The sequence below is a fragment of the Loxodonta africana genome, chromosome 4 (assembly GCF_030014295.1).
Source record: "Loxodonta africana isolate mLoxAfr1 chromosome 4, mLoxAfr1.hap2, whole genome shotgun sequence".
In the NCBI taxonomy this organism is placed as follows: domain Eukaryota; kingdom Metazoa; phylum Chordata; class Mammalia; order Proboscidea; family Elephantidae; genus Loxodonta; species Loxodonta africana.
Genome location: NC_087345.1, coordinates 112,239,590 through 112,266,891, shown reverse-complemented (window position 1 = coordinate 112,266,891; position 27,302 = coordinate 112,239,590). Strand labels below are relative to the sequence as shown.

The following is a 27,302-nucleotide window of genomic DNA, read 5'->3' as shown; positions in this document are numbered from 1 at the left end:
TATACAGTATCTGAATCACAGGAAGTGTTACATTAAATTTAAATTCATTAAGTTAAAGTCTTTGAGGGTCTGAATAGCACTTCAAAGCCCAAGAAATCATTAAGCAGCAAATTTTATTTAGTGCCTACTATGGAAACCCTGGTGGTGTAGCGGTTAAGTGCTATGGCTGTTAACCAGAAAATTGGCAGTTTGAATCCACCAGGTGCTCCTTGGAAACTCTATGGGGCAGTTCTACTCTGTCTACGCTGTTCTATAGGGTCACTATGAATTGGAATCGGCTCGACAGCGATGGTTTCTTTTCTTTTCTTTTTATGGAAACCCTGGTGGTGTAGTGGTTAAGAGTCTGGCTGCTAACCAAAAGGTCAGCAGTTCAAATCCACCAGGCACTCCCTGGAAACCCTATGGGGCAGTTCTACTCTGTCCTATTGGGTCGCTATGAGTCGGAATCGGCTCGATGGCAATGGGAGAGGTTTACAGCACTAAATAAATAACTTGCTTAATCCTGGTTAACAATCCCCTGAGGTAGGGATGTTTGCCCATTTTATAGATGAAGCAACTGATACACAGCGATGTTAAATAACCTTGCCCAACGTTCCCAAAATCCCCTAGTCAGGCCATTTGATTCCAGGGTCCATGTCTAAACCGCTATGTCACGCTGTGTCTCTCTCACACATACTCAGGATCCCTTCCACTAACTCCCTTTCAAAGGTCTAGGCTCTTACTTCATTCTTGGTGACTTGGGTACAAATGAGTTATATGTTAGAAGACAAAGTGAGGAAGACATGGTGCTCTCAAGTCATAAGAAATTTTATCACCCCAGTAAAAATGTTACTACATCTCCGTTGTCATCATGTCTTCGTCTTCTAAAACGACATTTTAAAATTGAACTTAATGATTCAGAAAGAGACTAGGCCCCCAGCTCTGGAAACAGGAATCCTCAGAGGGCCTGCACAACAGCTGCAGCCTGAAGACAGTGGAAATTTCTCAACCCCCGCAAGAATCACAGTTTAATTTTCTCTCAGAAGATTTGGCTCTGGCTCTGAGAAGAAAATTCATGGTCTGGTCCTTAATCTGTGTTGTTCTCCTGAAAAGGCCAGCAGCACAGAGGTGTGGTTACAGGCACTGGAGACTGTCGGGATTTAACAGCCAGCCTCCAGCCAGAGGACTCCCCGTGAACTCACACACAACCTTCCAGTGAACAAAATGGGAGCGGTCAAATTCTGACCACTCCACAACATCTGCCACAATCGCTTCTGGTATGTCACATAAAACAAACATTAACATACTCAAAAATAATGTAAAGAAATATTTTAAATACTAGGGTTGTCAGAATTTTAGATAAGGACAAAAGATGCTTTGGAAAACATTTAGTCAGATTCTCCTTAGAAAGGAGGAATTGATATCCATGGAGTAGAACTATGGCTGGGGCCCTTGATATCACAACCTGATGCCCACTCTGTGATGTCACACTGGAAACTTCAGACAGATAAAACAAACAAAAAACTCTGGGTAATTACCTTTGTAAAGTTGCAGGTACCTCTCTGCAAATGAAACCAGTACCAGTTGCAGTCAAGTCAATTCGGACACACGGCAACCCCAGTGTGTCGGAGTAGAACTGTGTTCCATAGGGTTTTCAATGACTTGTGATATAGTTTTTTGGAAGTTGATCTCCAGGCCTTTCTTCAGAAGTGCTTCTGGGTGGACTTGAACCTCCAACCTTTCAGTTAGCAGTTTGCACCACTTAGAGCCTCCTTTGTAAATAAACCACCCTTGAATTCAGCAATTTTTTGAATTTCAAGTTCTGGTGAATTGGTGTTTTTGATATCAACCATGTCTGAAATCCTCTTTTGTAATCTCACAGTAAAACATAAACACCTCAAAAACTTTCTTAAGAGGTAATAATCATAGTAGAACACCAATGCAGAAGGAAAGTTAGAGAGCCAAAACATTATTTCCAAAACAAATCTTGTGCTTTATACTGGAGCTTTTCAAATATTGGAAAAAAATAAAAAAGGTGATTACATGACTAAAAAATGCTACAAGCTCTTCACTTGAAGAAACCTAAAATGTACCCTTTGGAAAATGAAATAAACTTCCTTTGTTGCTCCCATGACATAGTCAAGAAAAAGGCAAAGCTCCTCAATCTCACCCCAACCCCAAGTCAAAGATGTAGGTAAGCTGGAAAAAAAATAGTTCTTATATAATTTTGTTTTGACTCAGCGGTAGCTCCTACCACTTTCCTTTCATAATATCAGTGCCTCACATCCTCTCTGGGGCACTCCTGATGGTTTCACACCACACCTTTTGTGCTAAGAACTGTCTTAAAATCACTTGTAAAACTGAAATAGATTCAGTGGTTCAAGCAATTCAAATATCTAAGTGACCTTCTGACCAGGTTTAACAAAGAAATCAGAGCCAAGTGGATCTGAGCTTGAGTCAAACTACAAAATAGGAAGACTCCTCAGCCCAATCCTTTTCCCCAGTGGTAACACTCACTATGTAGCTATGCAAAAATTGTGGTGACTTCTTTAGGATCTGCTCTGTAGAGGGAACTCTGTGACCAAGGGCCCACACCTGCCTTGATCTCCTCTGTCTCTTCCTCTGGGACCAGCACCGTGCCTAGGACACTATGCGTCTTATTAATTGAAGAGATCAAAGTTGACAACTGCCTAACCTATAAAGGAACACTCTTCAGAATCAGGGGTTTTAACATTAAAGGGCTCAAGAATGCTCTGAATCTGTAAAGTAGTAAGTATTTGAATTTAGTCAGAAAATACTGTAAGTAGAAGTGGAATGATCAAACATTCGCTGAGTAGTAATCATGTGCCTGACCCTATGAGGTGCTAGGATATATGTGATTTCATTTAATCCATAAAGGAATCCTAATAAAGATGAGTATTATCCTCATTCTTACAGCTAAAGAAACAAACTCAGAGAGCTGAGGTAGCCCAAACACCTTGATCTCTAAACCCCCATAAAAGCAACTCACTCACTAGTATGATATTCAATGACTAATTTTTGAGATATAAGTGCTAAATTACTTTTGTAAAATTCACCGATTATGTTTCAGGAATTTCTGTAGATAAAACTAGTCCAAAATCCTCTGGAAATCAGCCTGCCTGAAAACCTTACCTAATGCAAGAGTAGTATTTCAGCTTAACTGCATCTTAATTAATTACTCATAACATGGCATGGCTATGCTAGTCTGTGAAAAACCATTAGGCAGACGTCATGTGACTTCACGGTATATAGTTCTTATTCCCACAACTTATATTTTGATGGCATCTGTTACCCTCTGGAAGAAAGCCAGAATTTCTGAGTAAAATGTATCAGTCCTAACAATGTGGACATTATTATTCCAGAAAGCCAACTGAGAATTGAACAAGATCTTACGGTAATGACTAGAACTGGGAAACAAGAATTTTCTCCAGCACAGCAGGAAGAAATCTTTTAATTAAGGTTATGAGAATCAGAAACATAAGCATCCCTTTATAAGTTTAAAAATAAATGACTTAGGATGGGTCGTTATTTCAAAGATGCGCTCATATATTCAATAAAATCCCAATCATTTTGCACAAAACATTTGAGTTTAAAGCATAATCCCATGTGAAAACTCATTAATCAATGTTGGATCACCAGATATCCACAAACTGACCCAACCACTTTTAGATTCACCAGTTGATGAGAAGTTAAAATCCTCTTTCAGAGGCCTCCTATGGAAATTGTTTTTCTTCTCCCTGGTTCTACTTTTTAATGAGTAAAATCTGGGTGGGAGACAAAGTACTGGCATAGTATTATTGGTATAGTGCTGCTGCTGTTGTTATTATTACTATAAAATAACAGTACAGCTCTGTGCCCTTCATGTTTTCTCTGATTTACTCACTCTATACAGTCTCTCTTTTATGGTCTCATCCAAATCTATGATTTCAACTATCAAATATACTCCAGTGACTTACAAATTTTTACAATTATTTAACAAATCCTTACTGAGCATCTATTACACACCTGGCACTATTCTAGGCACCTGGGATACCCTAGTGAACAAAAGAAACTAAAATCCTATCCTTGTGGTAGACTGTCATTTTCTAGTGGATTGTCTGTTTTAGACCTCTCTTCTGAATTCCAGAACCATGTGTCCAGTTTCTCACTGGACCTATGCACACGGACACCCAAATTAGACCTATGCACTTGGACACTATGAGCCAAACTGAGATGGCTCCTCAACTCATGCCTGTGGCACCTCTACCCTCGGCCCCAATTCCCCTGCTATCCAAGGCCAGAGACCTAAACCACCTCTCCCTGGCCATCATTAAAGCCCCTTCCTTAATTTTTCATATCCATCCTTTCTCCTCAATTTCCAGTACTGTTTCCTTAGTATCAGCTATCATCATTGTTGCTGGGTAATGAAATCTTTCTGCCTGTTTTTTCCTTTCTCTAGGATGGCCTTCTTGAATCCATTCCTTACACTGCCATGATGTAAATAAATGTAAAATACCTTTCAAAAATGGTTTATTATCTTTGAAGGACTTCCTGTAGGTTTCAGGATAAAGAAAAACCTTCCAAGTATACAAGGTCCTTTGGATCTGTCACCTGATGACCACTTTGGCCTCTTGGATATCCTCATTCTTTCTAGACATACTTCACTGCTCCCTCCACCTGCTCCATCCTCATTTACCTGACCACCTCCAGTACCCAGGCCTGACCTCCACGAACCTCATTTCCTGGGCCACCATGCTGCATTATTACCATTCCTTAATTTTATTTCTTGGTCTCCCTTACGTCACCAAAGCTCCCCAAAAGAAATTACTGTATCTGTTTCAACTTTGAGTCCCTAAGCCTTAGCCAAGTGCCTGGCCATAGTAAACACTCAATTTGTTGGTTAAATGGACATATCTTCAACAGATGGAAAATAATTTATTGGTCTACATTTCAAGGAAGTTTAGATTATACCTCAACTATTGCAATTTAGAGACTAAGAATTCTAATTCCTTAAAATATTGGAGAAGTGGGCAGAATTTTCTTCCTTCCAAAATAAGCGCTGTGTGTGTGTGTGTGTGTGTGTTTTGGGGGGGGGGGGGCACTCTTTTCTCCGGTACATGGCTTACGTATATTTGATTATAGTCAAGCTTACCTGATTCTTCACTGGGAAAAGGCTCAGCTAAAGGTAAAATGACAGACATTAGCCCCAGAAAATTTGTGTTTGGACCTTAGTTCTGGCACTTTCTTACTGAGCACCTTGCATGAGTAGTGTATTTCTCTGAGCCTCAGTTTATATAAAATGAGTATAATTAAATAAAGTAACATGCAAAATCTGCTAGCTCATATCATAAACTTAATGATTACTAGTTTCCTTTCTCTCTGCTTACCCATTCCCTTTAAGATACACACTTCGACTGGAATATGTTCCCCTCGCATTTCTTCTCTCAAAGTTCTCCTCATTTTTTAAGTTCCAACTTTTCTCTTAACCTTCTCTGTGAAACTGTCCTGAGTGCCTCTAGCCAAAAATAATGGTCCTGTCATCTATGCTCCTGTAGCTCTATATCTTACTCATTTGCTAACAAATCTCTGCTGAGTGTTTACTATGTGCTTGGCATAAATATGTTGTTGTTGTTAGCTGCTGTCCAGCGGGCTCCAACTCATGCTGACCCAGACATTACCTGGTTCTGCACCATCTTCACAGTCACTGGTATGCTCCAGCACATTGTTGTGGCCACTGTGTATTTTGATGCCTTCCTACTTAGGAACGCTCATCTTTCAGCACTACATCAAATATTATTCTGTTGTGATCCAAAGAATTTTCATTGTCTAATTTTCAGAAGTAGATTGCCAGGCCTTTTTCCTAGTCTGTCTTAATCTAGAAGCTCTGCTGAAACCTGTCCACCATGGGTTACCCTGTTGATTTTTGAAATACTGTTGGTACAGCTTCTAGCATCGCAGCAACATGCAAGCCACCACAGTACAACAAACTGACAGATAGGTAGTGGGGGTATGAATTTAGGTGCTGGGAATACAGAAGTGAGCAACACAGACAAGAAAATGACTCACTTAAGTGTATGTTGTGGAGAAAATAAACACATTACCAAGTATGAAAACATATAAGGTCAAATTAATAGAAGTGCTATAAAGAAAATAAACGATAGTAGGATACAGAGAAAATGGAGTAGCAGTTCTAGGGACGGTGCCAGGCATGCAAAGAGCCAGAGGAAGATGACTGCAGGCAGAAGGCACGCATGTGCAAAGGCTCTGACTGGAAAAAAGTGAGGCAGTTTTGAGAAAAAGAAAAGGGCAACTGTGGCTCAGTTGTAGCTGCCTAAGGAGAGGGGCCACAGTGCGTGTGTCAGTTTGTTGTACTGTAGGGACCTGCATGTTGCTGTGATGCTGGAGAGTATGCCACTGGTATTTCAAATACCAACAGGGCCACCCATGGTGGACAGATTTCAGCAGATCTTCCAGACTAAGACAGACTAGGAAGAAGGACCTGGCAGTCTACTCCTGAAAAAATTGGCCATTGAAAACCATATGAATAGCAGGAGAATGTTGTCTGATATAATGCCAGAAGATGAGGTCCTCAGATTGGAAAGCACTCAAAATAGGACAAGGAATAGCTTCCTCTTCTAAGTAGAGTCAATCTTAATGACACGGATGGAGTCAAGCTTTTGGGACCTTCGTTTGCTGAGGTGGCACAACTCAAAATGAAAAGAAACACCCATGCCAACATCCATTAATAATCAGAACATGGAATGCACGAAGCATCAATCTAGGAAAATTGGAAGTTGTCAAAAATGAAATGGAACGCATAAAGTTCAATATCCTCTTCATTAGTGAGCTGAATGGACTGGTATCGGCCATTTTGAATCAGATGATCATATGATATACTATGCCAGGAATGACAAACTGAAGATGAATGGCATCACATTCATTGTTGAAAAGAACATTTCAAGATTTATTCTTAAGTACAACACTGTCAGTGATAGGACAATAGCCACATGCCTACAAGGAAGGTCAGTTAATACTACTATTATTCAAATTTACACACCAAAAGTACTAATGTCAAAGATGAGGAAATTGAAGACTTTTACCAATTTCTGCAGTCTGAAGGTGATAAAACATGCACTCAAGGTGCATTGATAATTATTGGTGATTGGAATGCTAAAGTTGGAAACAAAGAAGGATTGGTAGATGGAAAATATGGCCTTCGTGACAGAAACAACGCTGGAGATCACATGACAGAATTTTGCAACACCAACAACTTCTTCATTGCAAATGACTTTTTTCAACAACATAAATGGTGGCTATACATATGGACCTCACCGGATGGAAAACACACAAATCAAATCAACTACATCTGTGGAAAGAGTCAATGGAAAATCTCAGTATGATCAGTCAGAAACAAGGTCAACTGTGGAACAGACCATCAATTGCTCAGATGTAAATTGAAGCTGAAGAAAATTAAAACAAGTCCACAAGAACTAAAATGTAATCTTGAGTATATACCACCTGAATTTGGAGACAATCTCAAGAATAGATTTGACACATTGAACACTAATGACCAAAGACCACATAAGTTGTGGGATGACATCAAGGACCTCACAGACAAACAAAGCAAAAGGTCATTAAAAAAAAACAGGAAAGAAAGAAAAGACTAAAATGGATGTCAGAAGAGACTCTGAAACTTGCTCTTGTATATGGAACAACTAAAGTGAATGGAAGAAACGATAAAGTAAAAGATCTGAACAGAATATTTCAAGGGGTGGCTTGACAAGACAAAGTAAAGTATGATGAAATGCGCACAGACTTGGAGTTAGAAAACCAAAAGGGAAGAATATCCTCAACATTTCTCAAGCTGAATGAACTGAAGAAAAAAATCAAGCCTTGAGTTGCAATTTTGAAGGATTCTATGGGGAAAATATTGAATGAAGCAGGAAGCATCAACAGAACATGGAAAGTTCATGATAAAAACTCTCAGCAAAACAGGAATAGAAGGAAAATTCCTCAACATAATAAAGGGCATTTATACAAAGCCAATGGCCAATATCATCCCAAATGGACAGAGTCCTTTATCACCACTCTTATTCAACATTGTGCTTGAGGTCCTAGCCAGAGTAATTAGGCTACAAAAAGAAATAAAGGACATCCAAATTGGTAAGGAAGAAGTAGAAGTATCTTGGAAATTGATATGGCGCTTCCTTAAAAAGCTAGAAGTAAAATTACCATATGATCCAGTAATCGCACTCCTTGGAATATATCCTAGAGAAATAAGAGCCTTTACACAAACAGATATACGCACGCCCATGTTCACTGTAGCACTGTTTACAATAGCAAAAAGATGGAAGCAACCAAGGTGCCCATCGATGGATGAATGGATAAATAAGTTATGGTATATTCACACAATGGAATACTATGCATCGATAAAGAACAATGGTGAATCCGTGAAACATTTCATAACGTGTAGGAATCTGGAAGGCATTATGCTAAGTGAAATTAGTCAGTTGCAAAAGGACAAATATTGTATGAGACCACTATTATAAGAACTTGAGAAACAGTTTAAACAGAAAAGAAAATATTCTTTGATGGTTATGGGGGGGAGGGAGGGAGAGGGATATTCACTAATTAGATAGTAGACAAGAATTATTTTAGGTGAAGGGAAAGACAGCACACAATGCAGAAGAGGTCAGTACAACTGGACTAAACCAAAAGCAAAGCAGTTTCCTGAATAAACTGAATGCTTCAAAGGCCAGCATAGCAGGGGTGGGGGTTTGGGGACCATGGTTTCAGGGAACATCTAGGTCAATTGGCATAATAATACCGATTAAGAAAACATTCCTCATCCCACTTCGGAGAGTGGTGTTTGGGGTCTTAAACGCTAGCAAGTGGCCATCTAAGGTGCATCGATTGGTCTCAACCCACCTGCAACAAAGGAGAATGAAGAACACCAAAGACACAAGGTAATTATGAGCCCAAGAGACAGAAGGGGCCACATAAATCAGAGACTACATCAGCCTGAGATCAGAAGAGCTAGATGGTGCCCAGCTACAACCGATGACTGCCCTGACAGGGAATGCAACAGAGAGCCCCCGAGGGAGCAAGAGAGCAGTGGGATGCAGACCCCAAATTCTCGTAAAAAGACCAGACTTAATTGTCTGACTAAGACTGGAAGGACCCCAGAGGTCATGGTCCCCAGGCTTTCTGTTAGCCCAGGGCAGGAACCATTCCCAAAGCCAACTCTTCAGACAGGGATTGGACTGGACTATGGGACAGAAAATGATACTGGTGAGGAGTGAGCTTCTTGGATCAAGCAGACACATGAGGCTATGTGGGCATCTCCTGTCTGGAGGGGAGATGAGAGGGCAGAGGGGGCCAGAAGCTGAACAAATAGACATGAAAATAGAGAGTGGAGAGCACAATAAAAATTTTAAAAAATAAATAAAACTATCTCTATTTGAAGATGATACAATCTTACATACAAAAAACCCCAAAGAATCAATCCACAAGAAAGCTACTAGAACTAATAGGAGATTTCTGCCAAGTATCAGGATATAAGATAAACATACAAACATCAGCTGGATTCCTCCACACCAACAAAGAGAACTTCAAAGAGGAAATCACCAAATCAATACCATTTACAATAGCCTGCGAGAAGATAAAATACCTAGGAATAAATCTAACCAGAGATCTAAAAGGACCCTACAAAGAAAACTGCAAGACACTATTGCAGGAAACCAAAATAGACCTACATAAGTGGAAAAATATACCTTGCTCATGGATAGGAAGTGTCAACATTATGAAAATGTTAATTCTACCCAAAACAATCTATAGATACAATGCGATCCCGATCCAAATTCCAACAGCATATTTGAATGAGATGGAGAAACAAATCACCAACTTCACATGGAAAGGGAAGAAGTCCTGGATAAGTATAGCACTACTAAGGAAGAAGAACAAAGTGGGAGGTCTCACACTACCTGATTTTAGAATCCATTTTACCGCCAAGGTAGTCAAAACAGCCTGGTACCGGTACAACAAAAGATACATAGATCAATGGAACAGAATTAAGAATCCGGATGTAAATTCATCCACCTATGAGCAGCTGATATTTCACAAAGGCCCAAAGTCAGTTCAATGGGGAAAAGACAGTCTCTTTAACAAATGGTGCTGGCATAACTGGATATTCATTTGCAGAAAAATGAAACAAGACCCATACCTCACACCATGCACAAAAACTAATTCAAAATGGATCAAAGACTTAAATATAAAACCTAAAATGGTAAAGATCATGGAAGAAAAAACAGCGAAACACTAGGAGCTCTACTACATGGCATAAACAGAATACAAACCATAACTAACAATGTACAAACACCAGAAGAGAAACTAGACAACTGGGAGCTCCTAAAAATAAAACACTATGCTCATCAAAAGATGTCACCCAAAAAAAAAAAAGAGTAAAAAGACAACTTACAGACTGGAACAAAATTTTTGGCTATGACAAATCTTATCAGGGCCTAATCTTTAAAATCTACAAGATACTGCTAAATCTCAACAACAAAAAGACTAATAACCCAATTAAAAAATAGGCAAAGTATACAAACGGCACTTCACCAAAGAAGACATTCAGGTGGCTAAAAGATACATGAGGAAGTGCTCACGATCATTAGTCATTAGAGAAAGGCAAATCAAAACTACAATGAGATACCATCTCACCCCAACAAGGCTGGCATTAATCCAAAAAACACAAAATAATAAATGCTGGAGAGGTTATAGAGAGACTGGAACACTTATAAACTGCTGGTGGGGATGTAAAATGGTACAACCACTTTGGAAATCTATTTGGTACTTCCTTTAAAAGCTAGAAATAGATGTACCATATGATCCAGCAATCCCACTCCTTGGAATATACCCTACAGAAATAAGAGCCCTCACACGAATAGATAATATACATGCCCATGTTCACTGTAGCACGGTTCACAATAGCAAAAAGATGGAAATAACCTAGGTGCCCAGCAACTGATGAATAAACAAATTATGTTATATTTACACAATAGAATACTACGCGACGATAAGGAACAATGATGAATCTGCGAAACATTTCATATCATGGATGAATCCAGAAGGCAGTATACTGAGTGAAATTAGTCAGTCGCAAAAGGACAAATATTATATGAGATCACTATTACAAGAATTCCAGAAAAGGTTTAAACACAGAAGGAAACATTCTTTGATGGTTATGAGGGATATCATTGTTGATGTCAGATGGATCTTGGCTGAAGGCAGAGAATACCAGAAAGATGTTTCCCTGTGTTTTACTGACTAAGCAAAGGGATTCGACTGTGTGGATCATAACAAATTATGGATAATGTTGCAAAGAATGCAAATTCCAGAAAGCTTAATTGTGCTCATGTGAAACCTGTACATAGACCAAGAGGCGGTCGTTTCAACAGAATAAGGGTATATTGAGTGGTTTAAAATCAGGAAAGGTGTGTGCTAGGAGGTGTGTATACCATACTTACTCAAGCTGTATTCTGAGCAAAAAAACCTCGAGAAGGTTAAATATATGAAGAATGTGGCATCAGGATTGGTGGAAGACTCATTAATAATCTGAGATATGCAGATGGCACAATCTTGCTTGAGGAAAGTGAAGAGGACTTTGAAGTACTTACTGATGAAAATCACAGACCACAGCCTTCAGTATGGATTATACCTCAACATAAAGAAAACAAAAATCCTCACAACTAGACCAATAAGCAATGTAAACACAAATGGAAAAAATATGAAAGTTGTCAAGGGTTTCATTTTACTTGGGTCCACAATCAATGTCCGTGAAAGAAGCAGTCAAGAGTAGAAATCAAATGACATATTGCATTGGGCACATCTGCTGCAAAAGACTTCTTTAAAGTGTTGAAAACCAAGCTGTCACTTTGAGGACTAAGGCGCCCCTCACCCAAGCCATGATATTTTCAATTGCCTTATACGAATGTGAAAGCAAGACAACGAATAAGGAAGACTGAAGAAGAATCCATGCCTTTGAATTATGGTGCTGGTAAAGAATTTTGAATATACCAAGGACTGCCAGAAGAACGAACAAATCTGTGTTGGAAGAAATTCACCCAGATTGCTCCTTGGAAGCAAGGATGGCAAGATTTCGTCTCACTTACTTTGCGCTAGTTATGAGGAGGGACCAGTCCCTGAAAGAAAGACACCATGCCTGGTAAAGTAGAGGGTCAGCAAAAAAGAGGAAGACCCTTGACAAGAAGGGTTGATGCAGTGGCTGCAACAATGGCACAGGACGAGGCAGTGTTTCGTTCTGTTGTACATAGGTCACTATGAGTTGGTACCAACTCAGTGGCACCTAAGAGCAACAAGAAGAGTGGGATGAGATGAGTTAGTGAAGTAGACTGGGGCTAGACTGTATAATGGGCTATGGGAGAGGTTGTATTTTATTCCAAGGACGACTGAAGTGTTTTAAGTAGGCATATGGCAGTGTAATTTAAGATTTCTCTGGTTGCTGTGTGTGTACTTCTGTCTCTCACCATAGCTCTGGTTTACACTATATTTGCTAGTGAACATAGCTGTCCTTCCCATTACATTGCGGTTCTTTGAGGGCCGTGGCAATGTTTTCTTCTTGTTTCTATCAGTTGCTCATACTACTCCCCAAGAAGTACTTTTTAAATTAAATTGAAACTTCTTGCAGCTTCTACTCTGCCTGCGATTGTAATAATCCTGATGGTAATAGTTCTAACCTTTGTAGGAAATTTGCAGATGCCAACCAGTATTTTTGCTTCCTAGTTTAATTCCTCTCAGAACCCTGGTGGCACAGTGGTTAAAGATCTCAGCTGCTAATTGAAAGGTTGGAGGTTTGAACTCACCGGATGCTCTGTGGGAGAAAGATACAGCAGTCTGCTTCCGTAAAGATCTATAGCTGTGGAAACCCTATGGGGTAGTTCTACCCTGTCCTAGAGGGTCGCTATTACGACGACTTGACAGCAATGGGTCTCCCCTCCCCAAGGCCTTCCTGCCATTGTAGAGTTGTCATTTGACTTCCTGTGTCCTAGCTAGGTCACCTCCCTGCCTTGCAGGTTGAATTTTTATAGTCGCTCTTCTGAAGAGCCTGGGGTGTGCTGCTGAGAGCGCTGGGTACTGCCTGCCTGATCTATTCTCAAAGGAACCACTGCTTCTAGTTTTATATATGGTCAGAATTGAAAAATAACAGGACATTTATTGATCACTTACAAGTGCCTGGCACATTATGTACCCAGCATCCCTTTCCACTATTTCCTAGCTGTGCAAATTTGGGCAAGTTACCAATCCTCTGCAAGTGTCTGTTTCCTCGGGTGCTGTTATTGCTAGCTGCTGACAAGTGGGCTCAGATGCATATCACCCTACGCACAACAGAATGGAACACTGCTGGCTCCTGTGCCATCCCCATGATCTGGTGCAGATGGGACTGCTGTGATCCGTTGGGTCTTCACCGGCTGTTTCTTCCCAGTCCCTCTTAGTCTGGAAGCTCCACTGAAGCCTGTTCAGCATCACAGCAACAGCCAAGCTTCCACTGACAGACAGGTGGTGACTGAGCACGAGGTGCATTGGCTAGGAATCAAACCGAGGTCTCCTGCATGGAGGGTGAGAACTCCACCCAGAATCAGCAATGCCCCCTTCCTCATGCTTAGAGTGGGGATGTTAATTACAGGATCTGCCTCATAAGGTTGTTACGAGGCTTTAAAAGAGATCGCTCATGAAAAGGACTTAGGCATCTGGCACATAGTGAGCACTGGTTTTATTGTTAGTATAATTAATATTGTTAGATTTTATTTAACTCTTATCACAGCTCTGCAAGGGAAGTGTTGTTATACCCAGGGCCAATATTTAACTGGTATGCACAGATACAGGTGTCCTAGTTGTTAAAATACTGCAATCTTTCCATATTGGTTGCCAAATAACCCAAGCCTTGCAAATACCCCTATATACACACACACCCCTGGAGCCTTTTCTGCCCTGGTTGTTCCCTTCCCTCTTCATACCATCCTCGTGATCCAGCAACTAAAGTGTTGACCGTCTGGCACAGCAGGAGGCCTCCAGGATCCCACTGCATTTTCAGCCCACATGTATTCTGAGTTCTGACTGATGACTGGTTGTAATACACAGGCTGTTAAATGTTTTGAGTATTACTCTGATTATACTTATTTTACCAACGGTAAAGTGAGCTGCAATTGAGCCACCAATCTTGTAAATGGAAATACTAAGAAGTCAAATTTTGGATTCTAATGCCCAGGTTTATTCCTTTACACTGAGCTGCTCCTTAAACACTGATTAGCACTTTTGGTTTCTTTAGCTTTGTGGGCAATCATCAGGGCACCGCAGACTCTGATCAATTCAGGCGGTCGCCTGTAATGTCTCAGTAGACCAGAGTCAGTGCCCTACCTACCTGCCCTTGTCTTTACTTCCCATCCCACTTCCATCACTGAAAATCATTTCAGCACTACTTGGCACAAATCCTTTCACCCAGCACTGAGGTCCAGCACCCTGAGCACTGGAACAGAGTCTTTGAGATGAAGACTCTGCATAGAGCCACACTGTTAAGTACTTACCATTTCTGTCTATTTCACAAACTAAAAGGAGGATTAGAAAGATGTTAACATATGTGCAAAATGTGGTAATTCATATATCTTACGTATGAATACTAAATAGAAAGTTAGAATAATGTACAGGATAGAACCCACAATGACAATGCAATCCAGAGTTGGGAATGGAAAAAGCTCTCTCTTAAATTGAAGACACATGTCTGAAATTAAAATGTGGAGAGTGAAGGAGGTGTCCCCTTGAATGTATACACTGACTTCTTAATTGTGCATTGCTGAGCTGCAAAGACCCCCTTGGCTTGCCTTGAAATATAAACATTTTTAAAAGTTTCTTGTTAAATTCTAAAGTCTTTACAACAGGCTTGAGTTAAAGATTGAGCAGTTATATAATTGGCATAATTAGATCCAATTTCACAATTAGCACAAATTATAAATAACAGAATCAGAACATATAATTTCATAATTGTGACACATAACAATAATGCAGAAATCAAGTTGGCAAATGGTACTAACACGGAAGGGGTGCACGTGAATCTTAGAAGAATCAATGTCTTTCAGGAGCCCAAGCATCTCGCAACCTCCAACAGTTACTGTTTAAAAATATGGTTCACCTAAACAAGATTGATTTTGACTTCCAGACTCAAAAAACATCTGGATAACTGTTAGTTCTTTTCTCTCCTCATGTAACCAAAATAATGGGTGACTAGATTTCTTTTCCATCTCATTAAAAGGACGCTCCCTCTCTTTCTGAGGTCTTAACGGATGATAGCAAGGAAGAACTCATTCGGAAGGGTGGGATAGGCTGAGAAACCTGCCGAGGCATGCGCCTGCCCCTTTGCTGTGAGAGCAGCTTAAGGCACATCCCTTGAGAGTGTGTGCAGGGACAGAGGGCCTGGGCTTGAGACTTGGTGAGAGAGACAACAGAGGGACTAAAGTGCCTCGTCTCTCAAACCAGCCACCTGACTTTTAATATTGCAATCATTATACTTGGTTCAGTTGGCATAACCCTTCCTACTGCATCTCTGTCTTCTAATTTTAAAAGAGGGGAAGGATGACGTTTTCTAATGAGAAATTCACATTCCAATCTCTTGCAGCTATTTTGGTGTATCTTTCTGTAAATCATATCCAACTATCTGAGGGCTAAGAAGAGACCATTCGTTTATTAATTTGCTCATTATTTTATTTATTCACTCAAATGTTTTGAACTTCCTCAGGGAAGAGACTATCTTTACATACCAAATCCTTAGCACAGCTGCTAGCATACAGGGAGCACTCAGTGTTTATTGAATTGGTTTTAATACATATTAGAGATATTACCTGCCCTGGTATGGCACAGAACAAAGAGCTACCATACACCTGGTTGTGGCCTTCAAGAAACACGCAATTATTTTTTGTGTAAAGACAGACAATTATGTTAACAAAAACATGAGCTAACTTGTCCTCATTTATGACATCACTGTGATGTCAGGAAGCATTTTTTTAGGCAAGAGCCAAATAAGTAGAAGAGCTATAAAGCGCCATGCATTAAGAGGAGGATGCAATCCCTACTCCAGGTGACCTGGATATATCCCTACGTGGTGCAAATGGCTAACGCACTCAGCTAACCGAAAGATTAGTGGTTCGAGTCCAACCAGAGATGCCTTGGAAGAGAGGCCTGGTGATCTACTCCCCAAAAATTAGCCATGGAAAGCCCTATGGAGCACAGCTCTACTCTGACACACATGGGTTACCATGAGTCAGAGTCGACTCCATGGCAACCGTTTTTTATGATCCCTGAATATCCACGGGTCGTCTTACGGGAAATGTCAGCCAAGGTCTTGAGAGCAGGCCTGGTACCACCAGAGCACTCGGGGGAAGCAGCAGTTCTCTACGCATACTCAGTACCTGCTCTTACAAGCACCCCTGGTTTGGTCCTGCTGTTTGCTGAATCAAGTAATAAATATCCACAAATGTCCCTAACATGTCTCAGCAAATGAACACTGAAAATCTGAAAATGTCCCCAGAATGTTAGAGAAACATCTAAAAGCCTTGGGCATTTTTTCTAACGATCTCTATTTTGTTTGTTCCTCCTCAGTCATCACCCTTTGGGTAATGGGAGAAGAAAAGGTCTTAGTGATACTTGAAGGCCATCACTAGCTTGGGATGGATGATTTATGCTTTCATACCCTTGCTTCTAATTTATTGAACTCCCTTTCGTTATTTTTACTTTCTTGTATGATTCCTCCTTTCCCCTTTTTATTTTCTGCTTTGAATAAATATGAGCTAGAAATATCAGTTCTCCTATCAAAAAATGAGGGTGTGCTTGTCAAAAGAAAATGCATTCCTACGACACCATGATCTACCCACATCTCCCTAACCTTATGCCAGAATTCAGACATTCTGACATTGGATATTCAAACAGCTTCGTTTAGGGTGTGGAGCAAGGCAGGGGTGAGGTAATTTGAAGTTTCTGATAATAGTTCAAACTTCTGAACTACTGGATGGATGCAGAGGCACAAGTATATTTTCCAGAATATACGACTTCATTTATAATGTATGTTTTAATGAATATTGATATAAATATTGCTTACTGGCATGATAATAAAGTTGAAGTACCGGAGGTGAAAAAATATATACAGAGGAGAAATATCTACTAAACTTGTTATTTTCCCATTTCACCAAAATCAGGAGGCATTTCCTAAGCATCCCAAGAAACAACTAAGATTTAATTAAGCATCGTAGCAGGATTCAGCTGAGTTTTTTTTTTTTTTTTCTCCCTGAATGAATGTGAGGAACGTCCTCATTTCCTTTTGCATAAATCCTTGAGGGTAACAGCTGTATCAGTTATTAAACATTTAAACATTCTTCCAAAGCCCTACTGATAAACACACACACCAAATCAACTCTGTAAAGAAAGCTATTTTTAAGAAGCATGAACAAAAGCGGCAGGAAAATGGCTAGAAGGTTTCCTACCAAACTGTTCAGAGTAGTCACCTCTGGGGTGGTGAGAGAAAAATACACAATCTTTGAATTGAGCTGCAGACGTGCTTCAACTTTCTATGTGCTCTAGAATTTTAATCTTGCTCCAGGAGAATCACAATTACAAGGCCATAATCTCCTTGGAGGTTAGGGTAACATTTTCTGAACTGAGTTCATCAGCTACAGGCTTTCAGGAGTTCTCCAAAAAGGCTATTTCAGGAAATAAACAATCTCCCATGGGAATGACTTTTTGTTTCCATCAGACCTAAGCTAATATCACTCCTCTATTTTTTATTGCCTGGTCATTAAAATTCAGGAATGAGGCCAGCTGCCTTGGGTGTGCACTGGTTGGATGAGGCATTTCATGTTGGAATAAATTTGTGAGCTCTTACCTTCCTGTCCTGGTTGTGGAGAGGGCATGGACAGAAGGGATGGGCAGAAACATGGATAAGTACATGGATACATAAAACATTGAGTGAACCAGTAACTGGTAAAATGCTGGTTTTAATGTTAAGGCTAAAGATAGGTAGACACTTTCACAGCCGCCTTCTCTTATGGTAAAAAGTCACCTGGTGATTTCTTCACTCCAAAATCCAAGACTTTCACCTGTCTCTTCTTGTAGGCCTCTTTGCAGCAACTGATATTGTTGAACTCTGGCTTTCAAATGCTTGCCTCTTGAGTTTTGGCAAGGAGTCTCTGGGTGGTACAAATGGTTAAGCACTCAACTACTAACCAAAGGTTGGCTGTTCAAATCCATCCAGAAGCTCCTGGGAAGAAGGGCCTGGCAGTCTGCTTATGAAAAGTCATGGCCTTAAAAACCCTATGGAGCACAGTCCTACTCTGCAACACATGGGGTCACTATGAGTTGGAATTGATTTGAAGGCAACTGGTTGGTTTTTTGTTTTGTTTTGTTTTTCCAGCTTCTGGCACATTCTACTTCCTGGTTCCCTTCTGCCTCTTTATTGCCTCCTTTTCTATTTATTTTACTGATCTTTCTTTTTTTTTCCTAAACAGGGGGGACTCCAGGTTCTGTCTCTGGTTTTCTCTTCTCTCTGTACTTCCTCACTTCTCCCATCTTTCTCTAATCTAATGACTTCAATTTTCATTCTATGTGGACAGTGATAACTGTCATTTGCTGAATACTTACACTGTGCAAAACACTTTTGTACATTTCACCTCATTGATCTCACAACAATCCTTTGGCAGACGTAGCATTTTCCCCATTTTAGATGAAGAGGTGGAGGTAGAAGCTCAGATACGCTGCAAGACTCATCTAAGATATCCAAGATCACACACCCAATAAGTGGCAGAGACAAGGTTTGAACCCAGATCTTTCTCGCTCCAAGGCAAACACTGTTGTCACTAAACTGTTTCTCTTAACCCTAACTCTTGGCCTCCTAGTCTCACTTCAAAATCAACAAGTCTTATACTCTAACCAGCTTCTCCTCCTGACACACTTACTTTCTAAAACCAAAACACCACCTTCCTCCCAATGACCAGGTTCACAATGTCAGGCATCTTTGGCTCATTTTCAGTCTCTGGTTGCTCCCTATATTGTAGTTTATGTCTTCCTACACAGATCATAAGCTCTTGAAGGGAAGGACACAGAGCCACTGTGATCTCTCTCTCGACACTTCAGTGTTCTGCAAAATAGGTGCTCACTAAGTGTTATCCTTGGGACAAAGCAGTAAGGAGGGTCATGCTCTTCTAAACCCTCACACTCAAATAATGAATTCCATTTTTGTAGAATGATTTTTGAGAAGAAAAATGCAGTATACAGCTATGTTTATAATCAATTATTGTCAAGTTCACTCCAGCTCATGGCAACCCCATGTGTGTCAGAGCAGGGCTATGCTCCATGGGATTTTCCAGAAGCAGATTTCCAGGCCTTTTTTCTGAGGTGCTTCTGGGTAGACTTGAGCCTCAACCGTTTGGTTAGCAGCTGAGAGCATTAACTGTGTGCACATCCAGGGACTCCACGTTTATTATAAGAATACAGTAATTTAAATCAGATGGTATGAGAGTCACTAAATGTGTATCTTGATACACTAAAGTTGTAACTTTGGCTTCCCTTGGGGCACTTAGTTTTAATCTTCTGTGAGTCAGAAGAAACTCCAAATCATTGACAACCACACTCTCTAAGCAATGCTACTGATCTCACTGAGAAATTATAAGCAACTACATATGGCAAGATCAATGCAAGTCCATCACCAATAACGGTAAATCAACCTCGAGTGTATGTTGACAGGGAGCCAGTGCTCACCAACTTGGGTTAAACAATATACTGTTCCCAAACACAATTTTTCATTTCTTAAACCCTTGATTTTTAAAATTCAAAGACTTTCTCAAGTACAAATCCTCTGTTCATATTTGATAATAAGAAAGCTCCAGATCTGTGGAATTGGAATGCTAGCAATGACAGGAGGCATGAAGTCAAAGGACGATAATACCTGGGCAGTTGAGATTTGTATAACCAAGGAATACACTGGGAGCCAATGATTTAACCCATCTAGGGGTTCTTCAACGATTGACAGTTCTATTTAAAAGTTAACAAAGTAATTCCTACAACCTTTGTATTTGGGGAGGAGGTAGAGTACAGAAGGTGAAAACATCTAAAACGCAATATAGTCACAGACAAAAACTCTGTGATCACTCACCACGATCATTTGAGCCACATAACTTTCAGGTCCAGTGTATTCAGTTGGGTCTTTCACTTTCACCAGGACGATGAAGTACAAATAATGCCACATATTGTGTTCTGACTTAATGTGCTCTTCAAATGAAACCGTTTTATTATCAAACTTGTCCCTCTCAAGTCCTGCAAAACACAGGAAACACAATATGTGTAATCTGTCATTTAGTCAGCATTTCCTTTTTAGCATAAAAACAAAACATAGTAATTATAGTGAAAATGCTTTCTGAAAGACTGTGCCGATTTAAAATGTTATGATTAAAAACAATACAGCACACAAGACCTTCAGAAAAAAAGGCCATAGTTTACAGATTTCTTTCCAAGTAATATTTTTTTTTTCCCATGGATTCTTGGAAATGCAGTCTTATTATAGATGTAAAATGTGAAGATAGTTTAAAATATAGCCATATCAAGATTGTCAAATTTAACAGGACTGCAAGTCTAAGATTAAGAGGTAAAAAAGATTGTGTGAGAAAAAGTATTCTTGCTAATTAGGACAGAAAAAAAAAAAAGTCCTTTACCCATATCATTCTATCTAGAAACTTGGGTAAGCAGAGGGAAGGCAGCTGAGGGTCATCTCTTCAAAGCCACTTATAATCAGTAAAGGGCAACCGAATGTAGACAGCAATCTGTGCTATGAATGAAATGAAGATTTAGGCACTCGTGCAGCCTTCTACACTATTGTGTTTCAGGCATTTTTGGGAGGGGATGGCCTGTTCAATTTCCAGGGCATATTTTGAGCCTCTGGAAGGACACTGAAGAGAGGCTCTGGGTAGTAAGATTCTTTTCTCTCAAAGGTCTAAGAATGTGTGAAAGGAAATGAATGGAGATGAAGAAAAACATCTCTGGAAAAATGAATTAGATTGCCAAGGAAAATGGGATGTTGGGAATCAGTCTGGTTTTGTAGTTCAGATATTGGAGAAGAAGCCAGGAAATTTAATTCCAATCTTGGCTACTCTTTTCCTAAGTATATATTTTTAAAAGTCCACTCAAGCCTGATTAAGACTCTTTAAATAATAAGATATAAAGCATGATAAGTAAAAAATCTGTCCCAATGAGGGATGCCCTTTTAACTTACATTAATGGATATTACAGAAAAGACCACGAAATTTAGCTGGCTGATGGCTATGTCTCACCTTATTTGACCTATCATCAGCTCAGCCTGCCCCAAATAAACTTCATTCCTTTTCCCCAAACTTGCTCCATCCACAGGCCTCCACTTTTCATCTGAAGATAACTCCACCCTTCCAGTTACTCAAGCAAAAGCCTAGGAGTCATCCTTAAATCCTCTCTTTCTCTCACATACCACATCCAATCCATGTTTAAAATTTTTTTGGCTCTACCTTCAAAATATATCCAGCATATAATCACTTCTCACCACCTCTACTGCTACCACCTTGGTTGGATCCATTATTATCTCTTATGTGGATTACTGCAATAGCCTCTCAACCAAGGAAGAACAGAGGAGAGCAAAATGAATTCTGGTCAGGTACATTTTAAAAGGTTTCAAGAAAGTGTAAAGCTTTAAAAAACCTGGCTTTGGAACATGATTATGACAAATGGAGAAGTAGATGGTAATAAAAGGTATTTAATTTTTATCGAGCACCTACTTTGTGCTGACAAGTATAAGGTATGTAAATATGCTATTATAATTACTATAGTCCAACATGACTATTTGAGGAAACAGATTCATAGTGATTAAACAAATTACTCAAGCTAGCACCTCTAGTGAAAAAACCAGTCAGTATTTAAAGAAAAACATCTCTTGATTCCAAAGCCCATGTTCTGTTGCCTTCTGGACAGAGGATATGACATGGCAAAGCTAGAGATGAAAGCAGGTGACTTTTTTGAGGTGTGTTACATTGTCTGACGTGATTAGAAAGGGCCACTGGGAAATGAAGATGAAACGGTATAATTGGCACAAGCCATGAAGTGCTTAAATGCAATGCCAAGGAGTCTGCACTTTATTCTAAAGGTAACTGATTGATTGCTCTGAACTGTACTTTAAGTAAACTCCTGTGGCAGGACTTAGAGGAAGACTGTGGGAGAAGAGGCTCAGGGTGGGGAGATCAGTGCACAAGAGCAGAAGAGGGGGAAATGCAAAAGAAGGGAAATTGCTTGTCTTTCATCTTCATATGTTCTTGTTCTCCAAGCTTCATCATCCATTTCCATAGTTTGAATGATCATCATGCTGATGATTTCTCAATCTTTATCCCCCAAACTGACCCTTCTTCTCCACTTGAGTTTCTATTTCCAGCTGTTACTGAATAATCAGCCTGGATAGCTTGCAGGCATGTCAAACTTAACTCATCAAGAATTTGTTTGTTTGGCCCTTCTTCACCTTTGCCAATGAAGTCCCAAGCAACCAGGCGTGACAGTGCACTATAATCTACTTGGGGCACATTCATTGTAGTCACCTGAATTTCTCACCATACTCCACGCACACCCAGTCCTTTGAAAATGCTATGCCTCTATCTACTCTCTTTTCTGCTTTGCAGGTAGTCCTCCTTCAGACCTAGCTCAATCACTGGCCTCACTCTGGGTCCCTCAGACTCAGCCAGTTGGTTGATTCTCTCTGAGCCCACAATACTTTGTTATGAAAATTTATCTGTTTCTACGTTAGCCTCTACTACTTTATTGTCTCATTTATTTTTGTATTACCAGCACATGGGATAGTGTCCGAAAAACAGCAGGCCTTCACTAATGTTGACAGAATAATTGAATAAATGAATGAAGGAGATTCTAGAGGCATTTTGGAATGAAAAGTTACGAAGGCCTGATATTCATTTAGAGGTATAGGTTGAGACAGAAGGAAGAATCAAAGGTGACTCATTTTTATGACTTGGATGCCTGTGTTTACAGTAATGTCACTACAGTAAGAGGGAAAATAAAACAGGAGGAAGACATTTTAGAGGGAGGATATGTTTGATTTTGGATATGTTGAGTTTAGAATGCCTGTGGAATAACCAATGTTGAGAGGTTTGGTAGGAAGCTGGAATATGTAACCAAAAGACATGGAGAAAGATGTAAACATACAGGTTTGAGGGTAAATGACATGACATAGAATGAAGGGTGGAAGCCAGGGTATTAGATAAGACGACTTAAGCAAAAGGAAAGGAAGGATAAGGGGAACTTTGTGTGCAAAAAATAAGAAGATTGTACTCATGTTGTACTTCCTACACAATATGACTAAAGTAAGGGTACACACATACCCATTCCCAGGTACCCCCATTCTTCTCTTCTTTAGTTTTCTCCATAGGCTTTGTTATCATCTGACATTCTTATGTATGTTGGAAAATAAGCAAAATGATGGCAGTATTTTTGTCTGTTTTGTTCATTGGGATACCCTGGCACATATTAGATGCTCCGTAAGTAATTACTGAACAAATAAAGGAATGAATAATTTTAATGCATGAATACAGACAATAAGGTATTAATCTTTTGAGTAAAGGACATAGATGGTCCCTCTCTGACAACATGGTCTTTAACTCATTACCATTGGGTTGATTCCAACTCGTAGTGACCCTATAGCACAGTAGAACTGCCCCGTAGGGTTTCCAAGGAGTGGCTGCTGAATTCGAACTGCTCACCATTTGGTTAGGAGCTGAACTCTTTAACCACAGCACCACCAGGGCTGCAACATAGTCTTTATCTTCTATTAAATCACCTGGAAAAAGCTTTCATTCTAGGTACCTAAGTGTCCCTTTCTGACCTATCATCAAATCCTTTCTCCATTTTGTTGTTTTGTAACATTTGGTCTATGTAAAGCTCCTTCTCACTGGGCTTTCAGCCTCTAATAATTAAAAAGTAATCATTGATATGGATACCCAGTATCCAGTGCCATCAAGCCGATTCGGACTCATAGTGACCCTACAGGACAGAGTAGAACTTCCCCATAGAATTTCCTAGTAGCGCCTCAAGGATTTGAACTGCCGACCGTTTGGTTAGCAGCTGTAGCACTTAACCACTACGCCACGAGGGTTTCCTTGATACGGATAGCAGAGCCAATTTTTTTCTATGCTCACTGCTTCGGCTGTGTCATCTGCTAATCATCACCGTAACATGACTGCCCCTGGGCCGCTAGCAATTGTTTTCTAAGTCATGACTCTCCAACATCTGGCCATTGCTTCTGAGGCAGGTAAAGTCTCATCTGTTCTCATTGCTGTCATAGAATCCACCTCCTCTATTGCTGTTCTGGGCATCTCTTGGTACACTCCTAGAGCTGATTCTTTCTCTCCTATTGTGGAGACTCTCTCCTCTGTCATTTGATATCATATCTCTCTTTGGATCACAATTTAACACCTAATTCTTCAGGAACCATTTCTAAGTTAATCACAACTCTTTTACAACCTACTATACAATATTCAATAGCCCTAAAATATCTTAACGCTTTTAATGTTCTTAAAATTTATATAGGAGCCCTGGTAGAACAGTGGTTAAAGTGCTCGGTTACTAACCAAAAGGTTGGCTGTTTGAGCTCAACAGCCACTCCATGGGAGAAAGATGTGGCAGTCTGCTAGCATAAACATTTACAGCCTCAGAAACCCTCTGGTGCAGTTGTAGTATGTCCTATAAGGTAGCTATGAGTCAGAATCAACTCAACGGTAGTGGGTTTGGTTTTGGTGTATAATATACATGTTATGTATGATATCTTATATGTGGTAAGTGATTCCAGGAATGAGAGCATATCTAGGTATATATTATCATAATGCTTCTTAAATGTTTCTGCTGAAGGTCCTTTAAAGGAAGACAGCCAGAAATGTACAACTTAGTGCTCCTGAGATCACAGGACTTAGCAGATTAGAGTGCCTGGCACCAATTTTCAATTTTTTTTTAAATGCTATGTTTTTTAAAATTCACACTAAGCTTGTTCTACTTTACAATATTCTATTTTTTTCTAAAATGAAAATACTATTTAAATTTATTCAAATTACTTAAATGTCCCCTCAAATATTTTAATAAACATGAAGCTTCCAGAAAATAGACCATATTGATCTAACACCTTCCCGTGCCTCCTGATATATCATTCCATATTGCTGTGGGCATAAGGAGTCCATGGATAGCACAGTCAAGTACTTGACTACTAGCCAAAAGGTTGTGGTTTTAAACCCACTCAGAGGAGCCTCAGAAGACAGGCCTGGTAATCCGCTTCTGGAAGGACAACTCTATGGACTACAGTTCTACTCTGACACATATGGGGTCGCCGTGAATCAGAATTGACTCAGCAGCAACTAACGACATCCCTGTGGACACGTGTATGCCACAGAAATGATACTTGGCATGTGATGAATTTTAGAAGATCCTGGCATTAGTGTACCCTGGTTTTCTGTCTGTCTGCAACATATGCCAATTTAGTATTTAGTTCGTTTATCTTCCTTTTATAAGTCTTAAGAGACATAAGTACAGGGACAATGTTAATTTGCGGCTGATTTATTGAGTAGTCATTCATGAAGCAAAAATTTTCTAATAACTCCCTATACATACTAAGGAGGCATAAAAATAAACAAGATATGGATCACTTAAAGAAGAGATATTAACATGTATTCAGGGCTTACTCTCAGTTAAGCCTTGTGTCATTTATACTTGCCACAACCCCAAAACACGGCATTATATTGCCCACTTTCCAGATGAGCAAACAAGGAGGTAAGAAACAGACAACATCACACCACCAGGATGTGGAGCCAGTGCAGAACTATGTCTGTGTGACTGGGAAGCTCATGCAGGCACTTTGTACAACACAACAGTGCGCAGCATGCAGTATAGGGGGTGAGGCAATAAGAACATGTGCAGTACCATATAGCCGAGTGTGATGTGAGGAGTTCAGAAGAGGCACATTCCCTTTCGGTTGTTAAGACCAGAGAAAGCTTCATGCAATAATGACATTAGCTGGGCCCCAAAGAGGAGGCAAGAGTGCAGTAGCTTAGGAGACTGGGCATTCCAAACAAAACACCTTAACTGAGAACACCTGGAGAGTCTGGGAAGCTAAAGGTGAGAAATACATTTGGACTGAAGTTTGACCTATAAATGAGAAAACAAAGGGTGAAAAGGTAGGCAAAATACAAAAGAGGCCAGAATGTGGGACACCTTATACCCCAAAAAAACCCAAACCCAGTGCCGTCCAGTTGATTCCGACTTATAGCGACCCCACAGGACAGAGTAGAACTGTCCCATAGAGTTTCCAAGGAGCTCCTGGCGGATTCAAACTGCCAACCCTTTGGTTAGCAGCTGTAGCACTTAACCATTACGCCACGAGGGTTTCCACGGGACACTTTATACACCAGGAAAATCAGAGCTTTTGAGTTATAGAATGCACAATACTATTGATGTTTTTTTGAGTAGGGAAATTATGAAAATCAAAATTTTCATAATTTTTTCAAAATGGAAAAATTAGTCTGGCAACACTGAGCAAGCCGCTTGGCAGTGTGACAAGTCAAGGTGTGGCAGCAGCAATATGTAGAGGAATATGAGTGAAACTGTGGAAGCAAATTTATTAGCACATGATGAACCTGGAAGAGAGAAAAGGAGATGCTGAAAGTGTGAGGTTCCCAGCCTAGATCACTCAAGGCACAATGCGGTATCATTACTTGCAATATGGAAGTCAGGATAAGGAACTGGGTTAGAGAAAAGAGATAGAAAGGGATGGTGCGTTGATTTTTAGACATGGTAAGTTTGTCTGCCAATACGACATGGTTGCCCAGATGTGCAGTACACAATCGAAAACAGGGAAAAATTGAAAAACAGATTCCTCCCAGGGAGGAATCAGAACTAGGACTACATATTTGGTAATAATCTGCATAAAGGTGGTATTCAAAAAGGAGTACATAAAGATAACGGTCAAGGATAAAATCAGGAGTTGGGAGAAGGAATAAGACCCTGTGGTAGGACAAGAAAATGAGCAGTCAGAGCTGGAAGAAAAGGTCAGAAAGTAATTAACAGTGATATTTGAGAGAAACATTTCAATATGGTGATGAAGGCCATATTGTGATGTTTTAAGGAATTTATAGGTTATAGGCTTTTTAATAACTGTAAAAAGCCAATGAGAGTTTTGACAATGAAGGCACAGCTTGTTGCTGTTGTTGTTA

The 27,302-nt window shown here is 40.0% G+C and overlaps 1 protein-coding gene across 6 annotated transcripts in view; it reads right to left on the bottom strand.

The window, feature by feature from the left end:
- ITPR2 (inositol 1,4,5-trisphosphate receptor type 2) overlaps nt 1–27,302 on the bottom strand; it is a 537,466-nt gene that overhangs the window by 46,956 nt on the left and 463,208 nt on the right. For 5 of the 6 annotated variants that reach the window (XM_064284462.1, XM_064284460.1, XM_064284461.1 and 2 more), the window contains one exon: nt 20,186–20,346. In XM_064284462.1, the coding sequence (XP_064140532.1) occupies nt 20,186–20,346 (161 nt within the window). Of the gene's footprint in view, nt 1–128; nt 18,225–20,185; nt 20,347–27,302 lie in introns of those variants that run through there. The other variant, XM_064284463.1, reaches the window with a different exon arrangement.